The sequence below is a fragment of the Acanthochromis polyacanthus genome, chromosome 17 (genome assembly GCF_021347895.1).
Source record: "Acanthochromis polyacanthus isolate Apoly-LR-REF ecotype Palm Island chromosome 17, KAUST_Apoly_ChrSc, whole genome shotgun sequence".
Lineage (NCBI taxonomy): Eukaryota > Metazoa > Chordata > Actinopteri > Pomacentridae > Acanthochromis > Acanthochromis polyacanthus.
This window is the reverse complement of record NC_067129.1, coordinates 5912997-5928364: the sequence shown is the minus strand read 5'-3', so window position 1 is coordinate 5928364 and position 15368 is coordinate 5912997. Positions and strand designations below refer to the sequence as shown.

At 39.8% G+C, this 15368-nt stretch overlaps 1 protein-coding gene across 2 annotated transcripts in view; it reads left to right on the top strand.

Moving 5' to 3' along the window:
* sh3pxd2b (SH3 and PX domains 2B) overlaps window positions 1–15368 on the top strand; it is a 41449-nt gene that overhangs the window by 21157 nt on the left and 4924 nt on the right. Inside the window, exons 5-10 of one of the 2 annotated variants that reach the window (XM_022220678.2) lie at window positions 4200–4291; window positions 9294–9319; window positions 12238–12369; window positions 12500–12601; window positions 13721–13804; window positions 14587–14704. In XM_022220678.2, the coding sequence (XP_022076370.1) occupies window positions 4200–4291; window positions 9294–9319; window positions 12238–12369; window positions 12500–12601; window positions 13721–13804; window positions 14587–14704 (554 nt within the window). The remainder of the gene's footprint in view (window positions 1–4199; window positions 4292–9293; window positions 9320–12237; window positions 12370–12499; window positions 12602–13720; window positions 13805–14586; window positions 14705–15368) is intronic. The other variant, XM_022220680.2, reaches the window with a different exon arrangement.

The window sequence follows — 15368 nt, the reverse complement described above, 5'->3', positions numbered from 1 at the left end:
CATACTGACATTTGCACAACAGGATTGATGCATTTACATTTCAAACCTTTGTGACAGCAGGGATCCACCCTTCCAAGGTTACCTAAAAACACTACCCAGGTGCTTTGTTGAAGATTTGACCTCCCTACTAAAGGAAACAGACTAAATGAGTATTTTTCTCAGGGGATCAGTGGTGTAGAAGGAAATTAAAAAAAGAAAACATCGTCATCACCACGCCCACATGTAAGATATACCCTTATGGTCCCTTTACAAAAAGAATTGATAAATGTGCTTTGTATGTTTGTGTTTTTAGGTTAGTGGCATAAAGAAAAGCAGGATTAACACTTTAGTGCTCACATTCACGTTTATGGAACGTGTTGATGATGTCTGTTTTGCCACTTGGAATACCGCAGCTCATTCCATCAGTATAAAAAAACAAGGATGATGTAAAACCTGTGCATTATCCAGCCCATTACATTGCTTTTTACCAAAGAGATTAATTACTTGGCCTCAAGAAAGAGGTAAAAATGCAACTGTACATTCTCCACCTCCACTGTAGCAGAAATACAACCATAAAACTGCCAATAGCTTGCAACTAATAGCTTCAAACTGACAGAAATGTAACCACTGTAACCTAAATGAATACATTATGACTGACGTTCAGCTTCTTAGGGACAAAATTTTTTACATTCTCTGAAATAAATTCAAACAGTAGTTTAACAATAACAATTTATCAGCAGTAATTAAAAGTTGTGTCTCTTTTGCAGCCTGGGGCCATGATTTTTTTTTTTTTTATCATCAGACATCTGTTAAGCTAAAATCTTGGCCACAAAGTCACATGATTCAAGTGTGAAACGGTGCTCGGAAGCTGTTGTTGTGGTGATTACTGTCAGCAGAGTTGTGCCAAAGGCAAAGAGCTTGCTGTCGCTGAGCTTGCTCCAGTCAGCATATCCACAAGTAGGCTGTGTTTTTGCTAAATTTTACAGACTTGCCTCAGGGCTCTTAACCGTATACACCTCCCTCTGTCTCTGTGAGAAGTAAAACAAACTTCTGACTTGGCTCTTGCTGACGGCCTCTTGTATTTTCAACTGTCTCGTTTTATCATCGACTTGCTTTTCTTCTCCATCATAAGCCCATCAAAACTACAGATTAATTTCCAATATGGAATGCAAACTGCAATTCATAAGGCTTCGGAGTAAAGAGGAAAGCATTTACGTATGATAAACAATGAGGACTGGAAGGACTTTGTGTCAGCTGGGGTTAAAGGAATGTACAGCTGGTGTAGGCAACATCTTTAACCACTTATGTGAAAAATAAGGAGTTTTGGGGGTGGAATGAGTGGAGTTGTTGGTTCACATCTGTGGGTGTGGATGTGTATGGGAGCAGCAGAGACAATTTTTACACCAGCGGTGCTGTTACCTGGTGAAGACAGTGAATTATTTACAGGTTTTACCAAAATTAGTAGCAAATGGATTTTATTGAAAAAATAACAAAATAAAGTGTTGAATTTCGGAATACTCTTCAATTTTTGGTCCCACATACATCTTTAAATGTGTGCAAGAACTTTGAAGTAATATTTGAAGACAGCATTGCGTGGAGTGGATAAAAGCATTGCCATGTCTTATTGTGTTTAAGTTTGAGCAACAGGAAGAACTCAAACACAGTTCAAACATTCTCTCATAGCATCATGCAGGATAGATCTCAGAATCCACTGGAAGGGAATGAAAGCTACTGCAATCAACAGCAGAAAATCCAAAAATCCAAACTTCACGGTTGGAACAGAAATAGCGTTTTCATCCACCCCCGCATGTATTCAGGTTGACAAGGTGAAACTTCATGTTTTTCTTTGGAAGCGCTGAGTCAGCCCTTCTGTTACACAGCTGAGGCTTCAATCTGACTCATATGGAATTTCCCTGGTTGTGAAGCCTTATGTGTTTATTCATGTCAGGAAACACAATCGGATAAAAGTTAGGAGGAAAGAAAAACACGGAATCGGGGGTTGTTTGCTTAAACTGTGAGTAAATCTGCTGAGCGTGGACTCTTAGTGAACTCATACTGCTCAGTGAAATGCATCACATCAAAAATTACCCCAAGTGTATAACAAATACTGTCGAGTTATTTTTTAAATCGTTAATTTTTTCATTGCAAAAAAAAAATCTTACATCTGCCTTGTCATTGCTGAGGCCTGATTCACTGTATATGTGAGAAGATGTTTTGCACAAATTCAACCACAGAGTACTATACCTCATACGAAGTAGACCTTTCGTTTCTATGACATATTTTTCCTTGGAGAATACTCAAACGCACGCATGCACACTCGCTCACACACAAGCAGCCACACACAATTACCTTAATGCGGCCTCCTGTAAAGAACACCCATAAAGTCCATTTGCTGTAATGTACCCCGAGCCTCCCTCCTGTCTCCTCCCTGGGGAGAATTGTAATGAGTGGAAGGGCCACAGGCTGACACGAGGAGGGAAATAAATCCAAGGAGAGGATAGCGGGTTCAGGACACACTCTGACCTCAAGCACAGTACGAGATTCTGGGCTGCAGCATTGAATCCAGTATAAACTCTTAAATGAGCTGCTTACCATCTCCAGATACAGATAACACTGCTGTTGAAGCTTTTTAATCTTGTTTGCACCATGAATCAGCAAATCTGTACGTGACCACATTTGCATTTCGTATGACTTTGCAGCTACACTTCATCCATGCTAGTAGTCTCGTTCATTCTCAAACAGAAGCTGCTGCCATGGACCTGTGGTCGTAAGTATGACGAGGCAAATGAGGCGCATGGGACAAGGACACTCGGGTTGGGTCTTTGGCTTCCATTCCATATCTATCAGCCGTGACGTTATATCAGTGCGTGTCAGAGAGTGCGAGAGGTAGGCTGTGCTCCGCTAAAGGACGAAACTGAAACACTTAGGAGTATTAAAATCAGAGGTAAGGGCCAGCAGAGGAAGCTTGATGGATAGCGTTGAGCTTTGCTTGCCAGAAAATAGAAAAGAAGGGGCCCAGCTTCGTCAGAAGTAAGAGAGATAGTGTCTGCAGGGTCACCGGTGGCAGTTATTCTGTCTTCTGGATTGGGACGTCAAGCTGTTGTGGTGATTATCTGTTTTACTGCTGCCCTTTAGAGGTTAGGTTGTGAGTGAGTGAAAGACATGAGTAGGAGAAGCAGACGAAACACAGACTGGAGAGAATGGGGGAAAAAAATAGGGTTAGACAATAAGAGGTGCGATGACATGACTAGCTGGCTGTGAGAGAAAGAGGGAGAGATCACACTAATAAAGAGAAAATTGGCTGTGGCTGTTTGTGTTTGATCTCCAGCCATGTTGTCAGGGCTCATCTCTCTGTTGTTCGTGATCCTCCACAGAGACAGAAGATGAGGGTGGAAGGTATGAAAGACAGATCAGTGAGCTGAGCTTAGGATCAAAGAAGAGGGCAAGATAAACTGGTGTGGTTAAAAACACGGCAAAAAGACAACGGAAAATGACTGATTTAACTTGCTGTTGATGCTGTTTGATTTTGAAACTGATAAACTTGTGCTTGTATACGCACAATGTGCTTTATAATAATAATATTTACAAATAGTGGTTGCATATAAATCTGCAGAAAGAAAAAGAAATTCATTAATGCGTCATTTTCTTAAAATTTATGTAAACAGCCTATCAAACAAGCCTAAAACCTATGTACCAAAAACATAATCTGAATTAAGTACTGCTGTCTATTGTAGCTGTCGAACTTCCATTTCAACAAAGCACAGACTGGATTATTTATTATAAAAAGTTATGAACAAACATGTAAGATAAGGACAGCCGCTTCATGCATTTTATATTTAGTGTATCATTGGTCCATGCACAGGAGGTCATTCTTAAAATGTTTTAAAATGCTGTGTAGGATGCCCAGATAGCTCCACTGGCTGAGTGGGTGACCCATAAACAGGGGCTATAATCCCAGATGCAGCAGCCTGGGTTCGAGTCCAGCTCGTGGCCCCATGCTGCAGGTTTGCCCCCTATTCCTCTGTCTAATAAAGCCCACAAAAGGCGAAAAAAATAACATAGAAATCCAACACGCTCTACACAGTATTGTATTTTCTTGCTCTATGGAGACCAGGACAGACTATAGCTATCCCTGGTTGACGTCTGTAAGTACTGAAGTGATTGTACTTGTCAGTTTGTGTGATTGTTATTAAGTTTCCGGCTCTCTTTTGTACATGCAGGCCCTCATTCAACTGCCAGTTTACATCTCCCAGTGCGAGGAGGTCAGAGTGTTTTTTGAGACCAGACCTGAAGACCTCAACCCGCCCAAGGAGTGAGTACGACACATGGACACAAACACACATCTCCTCAACAGAGCAGAAACCCTGAGGCCCACGTACAATGGCACATCATTGTTCCCCTGGCTCATGTCATGTCACGTCCCGCCAGCATTTACCCTCCATTCTGCTGGTAATGAGCATTCATTACACCCTCTAATGGATATGATTTCATACTGTTGCACTACTTCCTGTTGGGTTTTTCGAGCAGAAACGCATGTAATTGGGGCCTTTTTGAGCGCTGAGTTTGCATTTCAGCATGTAGCTGCAGCCCAGTTCATCCAGCAGGCTCCAGACAGCTGAGACTGCACGGCTGCTGTGAAGGCGTGCGGACCTGCTTTCTGGTCTCTTGTAAATCTCACTCAACACATTAGTGTCCTAGGCAGCGCTGACAGTAACTACGTGCCAAAACTAAGACATCAGTGGGCGACGGACGCCAGCATCCAACAATCACACGCCGACACACACTTAACTTCACACACAAGCCTTGGTCATAAATGTGTTGTTATTGAGGTTACCGGCACCTTCGGGGCATTAGGGGTTACGGATGGCTGGCTTCAGAGAGGCCATAATGTGGGGAACACGTTTTGACCCTAGAGATGTTTTTTCACCAACAGCTGTCAGCTATGGCATTAGCTTTAACCTCTCTGTCATCACAGACTGATGGGTGGTGCCTCAGCAGGGAGGAAATTGAGTTGATAAGTCCGATAGCATATGTCAGGAGAGCAAGTAGGGCTATCAGTAAAATAACATATAAAAAATAGACTTTTTCATTGCAAATCCGGGTCATATAAGTGAGTGACAATACTGTGTTGTACAAGCTGTATATCCGTCCGAGAACCGAGGGAAAAAAATATCTTTCCGATTGACTTTTTTTTTTAGTGATTTCCTGCCTTTGCACATTTGCACTCGAAAATGTTCATTTAAGTGCCAAACGCCAAACTTGGGAAAGTGACTAATCTTTTAAATTTTGCACCAAATACCGCGTTAGCTATGGGGATTGATAGCACATTGTCTTCTTTGGTGGGTCAGTTAGTATTTCTCTGTCTGTACCGGCACTCTCATTATGAGGTGTTTCTATGTCTGGACCTTAGTTCTCCTCCAGCCTCTTTCCTTTCCTCTTCTTATTGCTTTTTATAGATTGCTTTCACCTTTGGAACATGGTAACAGCCAAATGGACTGTTGCACATAGCAAGCAGAGACACACTGAATTAGCCAGTGATCAAGAAAAAGTACTACGCAGAAAACCGTGCCATTCTCAGGCTAATGATCATCATGTTCTCAAATGAATGTGACCACGTGAAAATGTAACTTGAAAACTCTCACATGTATTTTGTTCCCAGTCTGAAGGCCTGCGTCTAGTATCCAGTACTTAAATTCTTCTTATTATTCATTCTCATGGTGTAGTCAGCAGGTGTGTGTGTCTTTCCTAAATCAATTGTCCTCCCAGTCCCCTTGACATTTAAAGTCCGTACAGCTTCTGATCAAGTGAAATTGCTTCCTTCTGATTTCCTTTTATAACACTAGCTCCTTTTTAAAAATGTCCTAAAACCTTTGTGTACATTTTTGTTCAAGTGTTCCAGTTGTTTTTTGACACAGAGATGAGACGATGAGATATAACAGATTTCCAAATTCTGCACTTTGTGGCTTTAATTTTTATTCGTCAAACTTCAAACGGCATTCAATAGTGTAATCATTAGCACATCTGGCCTAAAGCAGCACAGTATTTACCTTCATAATATTGATATTTCTCAAGTGCTTATCAGGAGTGACTTGGACTTCATGAGCAGCTGGGGCTTCTTGTTCAAGGACAATTAAGGGGACACATAGCTGCTGTGGGGACTGAATGTGAAATGGGTGCTTGACACAGCCTGCCATATTGTCATCTATAATGTGGATAGATTTAATGTCACTTTGAAGTGTGCTTTCTGTTGCAGTGAGATACCTTACCGAGCTTACTCCACTGCTCAGGCCTGCGATAGTATAATCAGATTTCTGTGAATGTGTCACTCAGAGGAGGTGTTATGCTCCCCCCCCCAACATTTTACTATGACCTTGTCTAACTCTTCTATAATCATAAATGTGTCATCGGTATCACTTAAGTAGATTTGCAAATGATTAGAAGAACCCTACTCATGTTAGTTTTACAAAAATCCTTTCATTTGCTATTATGACTGATTTAAAACTCGTAAACAAGACTGCAAATTTGACACTTTAATTTATTACGCTATAAAATACATTTACTTAAGTACTGTACTTAATTAGAATTCTGATACTATGCAGCTGTACTGTAGTGTATCAATTTTACGACACCCATGCTTTAAATATTAACATTTTTACTGCTTTTTTTTTTAAACGACTGTTCTAGTGTTTAGTAAATTTGCAAAATAGGATAGAAAACGCTCAGGAGTTTATGAAATATGATGCATTCTTACATAGAGAATCAAATTAAATGTATAAAATGACAACAATGAAACATTGCTTAGACTTGGATGCATCAGCAAGACTAATATTGTGACAGTGATCTATACTAATGGATTATTTTCTTGATGTTTTTTCTGTATTTCCACTTATCATATTATGGGCAGTGTTTACTTTGATAAAGGATCTAAACACATTTCCCAGCAGGAAATTTTCTTGACAATTTTATTTGCACACCTTGTCAGTACACACAGTCAAGAAAAGTTCACATGTGGAATATCTTTTCAGTGTAGTGGCCATCTACTAGTTTCATGATTTAAATAAGACATTTCTTAAAGGTCTGATACCAAATGAGCAACATGTTTGTAATGATGAAAAGCCTCTCAGTGGACTGTTGATCTGTACATGAATAGTTTCTGACACCCAGACTCTCCGTCTCCTACTCTGCTTTGCTTACACACTTACTTCATCTTCTGTCCTCCCTCAGAGGAGGTTGCCAAGGACACATAGCTCTTTACTCCTCATACTAAACCCCAAGCATTTGTTGGAAGAGGCATGGAAGCGAGGGAGCATTTACTTGAGGTGGATGAATATAGGAAGGACCTTGGTTTGTCTTTATTGAAATTGGATTACCGCTTTGTGCTAGTGCAGCCTGTTGTTTGGCCGACTGACAGCAAGACACAGCAGCCACTGTAGGAGAAGATTTATCATGGCCTATAAATCTGCTGCACTGAGAGGAACATGTTAGACTTTCTCCTTCAGAGCAACAAAGAGGGGAGCAAAAAGGGAAGAGCTGCCGAAGAAGAGAAAACAGGAAAACTTAACTGTAAAGAGGAAGCACGGTAGAGGGTCGCAGAGCCAGAAGAGACTGGTTAGAAAGGAAGAAAAATCTGTAGAAAAAAAAAAGAGGAAGTGTTGCAACAAGGACGAGGCAAGAAAAGGAAAAGTAGTGGAGATGTTAAGGGAAGAAAATAGAATTAGATGGAGGATCAAGATGGAATAAGAGATTGATGGAAAGAATGAAGAGGTCATATAAAACTAATGCAGAAGGAAACTGGTTTTAGTGAGACAGGGCGGGGATGGAGGGAGAAATTTCATTAATCACCAAAATCACTGCTCAGTCTTATGTGACACAGCACTTGTTAAGAATAAAGTTTGACCTCAGGTTTTATATTTTAATGGAACCCAGAGCGACTACACCCATGTGGTCCTCTGTAGTAGAGACACTGGTAGATATCATTTCATGTGGCTTTTCTCTGTAACGGGAAACCTCGTGTTTGTGTGTTCTCACAATTTATTTGCAGTTATAGTTTGTTATCCTACTTGTGATGTCATTTCCTGCCACATGTGAGTAAGAACTGAAATGGACTCGTCTGGACTCAGCCTCAGAATGACGAGGTGGGACGGTTCATTTGATCTCTTACTAAAGTAATTAAAATAATCCTTTTAAACCAAGGATCCAGGTCGCCTGCTATATCCGCTGCATTATATGACCCTGGTTTCACCTCAGTAAAAAAAAAAAAAACAAGCAAAGAAAGCATACACTTATGATACACATTCGTTCTTCTAGAGTATTCAAAATCCTTGGTGCTGCTTCAGTTTGCCTACTTGGGTATTTATTTTAGTGGTGCATTAGTGGGCACACTTATGGGTAAAGATTTATTGAGACTCGAGTCTTCACAATTAACAGTTCCACCGATCGAACAGTACTTTATGCGGCTGAGAGTATTCGTGTTGATGCAGAGAAACGAACAAGGAGTAGCTGCCAAGGCACGTAAAATGATCAGGGGAGATGAAGGAGTGAGCTGAGTAGACATGGAAGAGGTGGGACGGAAAAAGGAAGGAGAGCAGATAAGTAAGAGAGCAATATTTAGATAACAAAGAGCGAGAGACGGGGAGAGTGAGAGAGCGCTGAGCGTCAGACACCGATGGCTTTTTGAGGCATCTGGTCGTTGAATCAGCTCCTGACTGCTGCTGAGGAGTGATGGTCTGTTTATCTGGCTAATGTCGAAACCAGACACAGCAGATGCTGTATTGAATTTAACATTAGCACAATTTTTAGAGAGATACCAGCTATCTAGAGGCTCCTTATTCACACTGGCCTAGACTGGAGATGGGCAGGGACAAATCCTCTTCTCCTCTGTTGCATATCAATACAATTAAGTTAATAATTATTGTTAGTTTGAAGAGTAGTTGGAGTAATGAATGTATGTGTTGGTCTGCGGCACCATAACAGAGCTGTCTATCCTGATCTTATCAGATTAAATAAACTTTATCTTAAAAGCAGCATTAGTGCCAGGAAAAGGAAAGAGGAAGTAAGTGCAAAGCATTTTTTGGAAACGCAGAAGTAAATTTCTTTCTTTGCAGCAAAATATAGCTTAAAAATAACTAAATTCACTGGGAGTAAGTCTAATTTACTATTCAAGGCTGCTGCTTTTTGTTTTAGAAAATCCATGAGTTGACATGCATTATTAGATATATTAATAAAAGCATTTGCTTGATCAGGAGCATTCCCTCAATCTGCAAACTCATTCCATTTTTCTCAGCAGTAATGCGATGGTTTCCTCTCTTTAACAGGGAACCTATTGGAAAGAAGAAATCAGGTAAGACGGAACTTTAATTGTGTATTTGATTTAAAAATGGACTTCAGTGGCCTTGGGAGTTGTGTGTTAATTTGTTCAGAGGTGAAAAAGAATCAGATAATTTGTTTTTAATTGCTCTTAAAGTACTTCTTTGCATTCTGAATACTTCTTTAATTCCTTAGTAGAATATAATATGACCTTATCTCCATCTAGTGGCCACAGAGTTTTGCACAGGTTCAACAAATACACATCTTCTGTCTCCACACAATATTTTGAATGTTTTCCTGGAGTTAACTGTTACAGTTCTGGTGCCAAAGAAACTGCCTTAACCATAGCTCCTCTGTTTCTTTTTAGACACTCTGTATCCTCTCAGTTCATCATTTTGTTCTTATTTTGCATCCATTTTTATTTTTTCAGTTTTCTTCTCCATTCATTTTCCTTTCCCTCAGGGTTTGTGGAGAGAGCGACCACTTTCCTAAAGCGAGGTAGTAAACACACTGTCATGCTTGGTCGTGCTGTGTGTGTAATCCGGCGGGTTGCTAGCGGCCTGTTCCCCCTCTCCTCCCCTGGCCTGGGCAGGTGGGATGTGGCTCTGTTGAAGGCTTCGGGGCTTTGCATTGGTTCTGTAAAGGAAGCAAGTCGTGGGTTATTTTGAGGACCCATGAGGCTCATATCGTAGCTTGGCAGTGTTGTGCTGTGGCAGCGTGGAGAAGAGTGAAGATAATGGTTGGAATTTAACGGCGTTTGTATACAGTCATGGAAAAAATTATTAGACCACCCTTGTTTTCTTTAATTTCTTATTCATTTCAATGCCTGGTACCACTAAAGGCATATTACCCGAAGAATACAATGAACACGAAAAAAATAAAGGTAATTACAAAATACTTTATGTCCTGTTTGATATGCTTAAGCTTAATTGTTTTCCCACAGTATAAAAGAAGTCATTTCATGTCATAAGCAGCACGGTTCATGCCTTGATCTGCTCAATCACCAGATCTAAATCCAATTGAAAACCTGTAGAAAATCATCAAATACAAAATGGACAACCACAAACCCCAAAACAAAGCAAATTAGTTAGTATTTGTGCAACAGCAATGGGCTGTTGTGACAGCAGAACAATGTCAGAAGCTGGTGGAGAGCATGAAGAGACGCATGGCTGCAGTCATCAGAAACAGTGGTTATGAATAAGTACTAACTCCTGTGTGGATCATGTGACTAAAACAGACAGAAAAGAAAACATGGAATGCCTAAAAGCTGTTTTGGCAGTACAATGCCATAGCTATTGATGTAAAAACTGAAGTGATTTTGGTTATTATCAAGAAAAGCATGGAAATGTTTAGATATCAGCTCTTAAATTGAACTCTTATGAGCTATTTTTGTTGTTGTCATTATATTTATCCAAACAAATGTACTTTTAGTGGTACCAGGTATTGAAATGAACAAGATATTGAAGAAAACAAGGGTGGTCTAGTAGTTTTTCCATGACTGTATGTGAGGGAGAATCACTGCATACTATGAATGCATTAGGCCCATGCATTGTAGCTTGGCTCTGCTTTCAGCATCACACAAAATCAGGAAGCTTGAAGTTATGAAGGAAAAGTCTCCAATAAAAGATCTCTAGAGGTAGAAATAATTGGTTGAAGCCCAGAAGACATCATTTTTTAAATCTAATTAAAACATGGATTCTGAAAGTTACTAGTAAAAGCTACTTATTTACACATTTCTGTCATTTACATCCAGGTTTTAATATGTCATTTTTTCATCAATATATGGCCTAACTATCTTAAGCTAGTTTACCTCGTTTTGAGAAATATTTGCGTCACTACTTTTCTATTTTCTAACATACAGAATTGAGAATCTGTCACAACTTAAGTGATTTAAATTCAGCTTTTGATCAAACCCGTTCCATCTAGCTTGTTGCAGCTCACTGAAGGATGTGATGGAAGTACAAGCTGGGATTGTTTTAAGCTGCTTTAAGATCCAAATGCTATAATCCAGACCCGTTTTCTATCTGTCACAATTACACATTTCTTCAAAAAGTGTGTCCAGCAGCACCTTCAGTGATCTGCAGACCTCTCCTGAATGTTAATCTCCCCTCACTATATGTCCCTTAATGCAAAGGGAGGAGCACTGTTAAAATCTCGATGCACCAAAAGGTCTTTCAGTTGCTCTTTTTTTGTGTAAAGTTAATTGCATCTCTCAGGGTTTATTCTAGTCGTTTCTACATTAGTGGTTGTACTGTGAGGCCTCATGTGTTACAGAGGATGCTAAATTGGTGCTAACATTGGTGGTGGGTCTTAGTGAAGCTTTTTTTTTTTTCCGATGTTGATGAATAAATTAACCACCTACGCTTTCCCAATCCCTACCGTTCACTCCCAATCTCCAAATCTCCCTTTACTCCTCTGTCAGCTCATTGTTTCCTTCACGCCATCTTTCCAATCACGTACGCTGCCTCGTCTGCCTCCTGTCTGGATTCTCCATACTGTAGATAAGCCTCCGCTCGCTTAAACCTTTTTACTTAATAGCTTTTGCGCAAATTGTGACCTTGGAATTATTCTTGGCATTTGATCAAAAATGAGTTGTTCACTTACTGCAGCTTGACAGATGGGTTGTATAAAGACCCTGCATAAATTGGGTTTTTACTCAAGTTCTTTAAAGTCAGTATGAAATCTGACATTTTAAAAAGGCCAAATTCCATTTAGTCAATGAGATAAAAAAAAACTTTTGAAGGTCAGTAACTTAAAACCACACAAATGCTACGGTCTGATTCTGAGTTCACGGACATTCGTTTAATATCACATTAGCAAATATTCCCAAAGATTTGAGCGGAGGCTTTTCTTTCACATTATTGAGATTTCATTCTTCACCAGCCCGAGAAAAGAGCGGAAAGACGGAGCTGAATTAACCTCTGTTGTGATTTTTTTTTTTTTCCCTAACAGGAGATTCCACCTCAGCAGACCCTCTCCTCCTCGACCAGTACGTGGCAGTAACAGACTACGAAAAGCAGGAGAGCTCTGAGATCAGCCTGCACGTGGGCCAGGTGGTGGAGGTCATTGAGAAAAATGAGTCGGGTAAGTTGTACACACCTTTCAGTATACAAATATCACTTGTGTATTTCAGCAATGGATTCTCAAAAAAATCCTTAAACTGAGTAGATTTCTCCCAAGATTCCTTCAACGTGTTGATATTTTGCTCTTCTAGGGTGGTGGTTTGTGAGCTCAGAAGATGCCCAGGGCTGGGTTCCTGCTACCTGCCTGGAGGCACAGGATGACCCTGATGACTTCACCATTCCAGGGGAAGAAGGTACAGAAATCTTTACATCTGGGTGCTGTTGTTTTTTTTACGTTTAGTATTCCCCTTAAAAAAAAGTTGAGTATGTAAGAAACCATTTAGAATTTGTAGCTAAACTTTGACACGCTGCACTAATGTGTGTATCCCACAATTCAACAGTACTTTAATGCAATTTTGACAAATAAATTTGTGCTATTCCTTACCACACATACAACATTTAGGACTCCCCATTAGGCTCCTGGAGCTTGTGCAGTTATTAATTGATCAGTTTTGTGTGTTGATTCCAAGGCTCTGGTCGTGTGTGTTCCACTTAAGAACAGCAGTCCAAAAAATACTGCACACTTTCTAATGCTAGTAATATTTGCAAAGAGATTGTAAAGAAAACATAAACAAACCAAAAAAAGTCATCTGCAGCATAAATTGACTTTGTATTAAAAACATCCATGTCTGTGTTACAAGAATGGTATTGTAGCAACTCTGTACAGCACATGGTAGGTGCCAGCGTACTAAATTACAGACCATATCCCAAGTTTAAAGCCTGAGAGGTGTATGGTTTAAAAGTAGACACTCAGCAGACACAGAGTCCTGTCCCTGTTGGACTTTTTTAACCTCCACATTCATAGACATTCTCACAGATTTATGTTAATGCAGTACAAACCTGTATATTGGCAGTTGAGCACCTGCATAATAAGACATGGTCAAGCTGCTAATTGGCATCAGTTCTTCCAAATGTCCTACTAATGCGTAAGATTTAATTAAATAGTGCCAGACAAAACTCAGGGCTCTGAACTATCCATGATCTGTGGCCTATAGCATATTAAAAGAACAAGTCCCAAACTGCTTCTGGTGCAGCAGCATCACTGACATGCGGGTAATGACAGCACACTGGTTTGAGACTTAAAAAAGGATTCCAACAGAAAGAAATAGTGCAAACGCTGAAATGCTACGATTAGTAAAATAGAATTTGCACACACCTTAGTGGGTTATTTGTTAGTGGATGAACAATCACAAGCTGGTTCTACTTGGTCCATCACTACTGAAAATGCTTTCATTCAGGATGAAAACATCCTCCAGATGGCATATGTAATGTTCACTTCCTATTTTGCCCCAATTACTGTGCTGGGATGTCAGTGCCTCGGAGGTTCTGGTCACTGCCAAGGCACGTGGGTCGTCGCAGAACTTTAGGGGATCTATTCAGCACAGGCTTTGGGCAAGGTGGAGCGCACGCCTTTCTTTCCCCCCTATACTGTGTGTGTGCGTGCATGTGTGCGTGTGCGTGCATGTTTGTCCATGTGTACGCATGAAATGTATGTTGCATGAGTGACCCAAGCATGTAAATTAAATCCTCGCATGCAAAATGGATGTAAATTTGTGTAGAGGAATAAAATAAAATAAGTGCGTTTCAATTAACCATCATTAATAAACACTTGATTGTTCACTCTCAGTAGCATTACATAGAATGTCTGTGGTATAAAATAATCGTAGAAATATTGAAAAACAGAATCTGAAATGTAGAAATGGTTGAATTTCTTGTGCAGTAACTAGTCTGTTCTGTCAGTTTTTGTGTAGTATGTCCGTGTGTTTTGTGTGTTGTACATTTATGTCTTCTTACTCCACAAGACGCTGCTCAAGCCTTGCCTCGTTAAATAAGTTAGTATGTGTCTGTAGAAACTACAGTAGTTCATCCTAAATCACATAAGAAGGTCATGAAGGGAGGTTTTTGAACTTCTTCTTTTCCAGGTTGTTGACATCTTTAGTGCATATCAACATTAAAGTCATCAATGTAAAATTACAATCTGTTATGTTTGCTTTAGTTTGGATTTCAGGATAGCGACAGCTTGCAACTTTAACTCTGAAACACTTAATTAAAAAATAAGTCACTGTGTGTTTTGCCTCCCCGGTTATCACCCTACATTGTGCTGCCCTATTTGTGAACACATGATCTTCTAAACAGACATTGTCTTACATTTAACACTGTTTTCTTTTTCTAACTCCAGAAGAGAAGTATTCAGTGATTTACCCGTACTCTGCCAGGGACCAGGATGAGATTGACCTGGAGAGGGGCATGATTGTGGAGGTTATTCAGAGGAATTTGGAAGGCTGGTGGAAGATAAGGTAAGTCAGATCTGTAACATTACCTTGCTTTAAGATTCTGGTTGGTCCAGATTTTTTGGAAGCGGACATAATAAACTTAAAATGTTGCAATGGAATATTATACTGTGGACCCAAGAAAGGTATTTGAAAAGTTCAACTACCTGCAGCTTTCATGACATTCAGAAAGGAGATTTGATGATATTAGATGAACTGGTTTTTATCTAAGAACACGTTTGCATGTTTTAAATGGGGTGTTGTGTCTTGTCCTGTAACGTTTAGGAGGGTGATACATGTCAAACATCCACATGAATGTCAGGACTCAAGGTTTCCAGCAGATCATTGCATTATGACAAGATGATCAATGTTATTCACTTCACCTGTCAGTGGACATAATGTTGTAGCTGATCAATGTATGTATATTCAGTCTTGGAATGTGCATAATTTCCATGAGAACATGTGCAGAAAGATGACAGAATTTTAGGATGTGTGTAAATTTTTTGTATCCCATATTTAACCTACAGAGAGCTAATGGAAAGCAGGCTTTATAGAGAAATCAGAGACTACACAACTGACATAATAAAGCATAAAAGTGGGCATGTTATTTATGGAAAGACTGAAACAGATGGAGGGATTTGAATGCAAACTTAAGTCAGTCAAAAAAAAAATAATTAAAGCAACAAGCAAG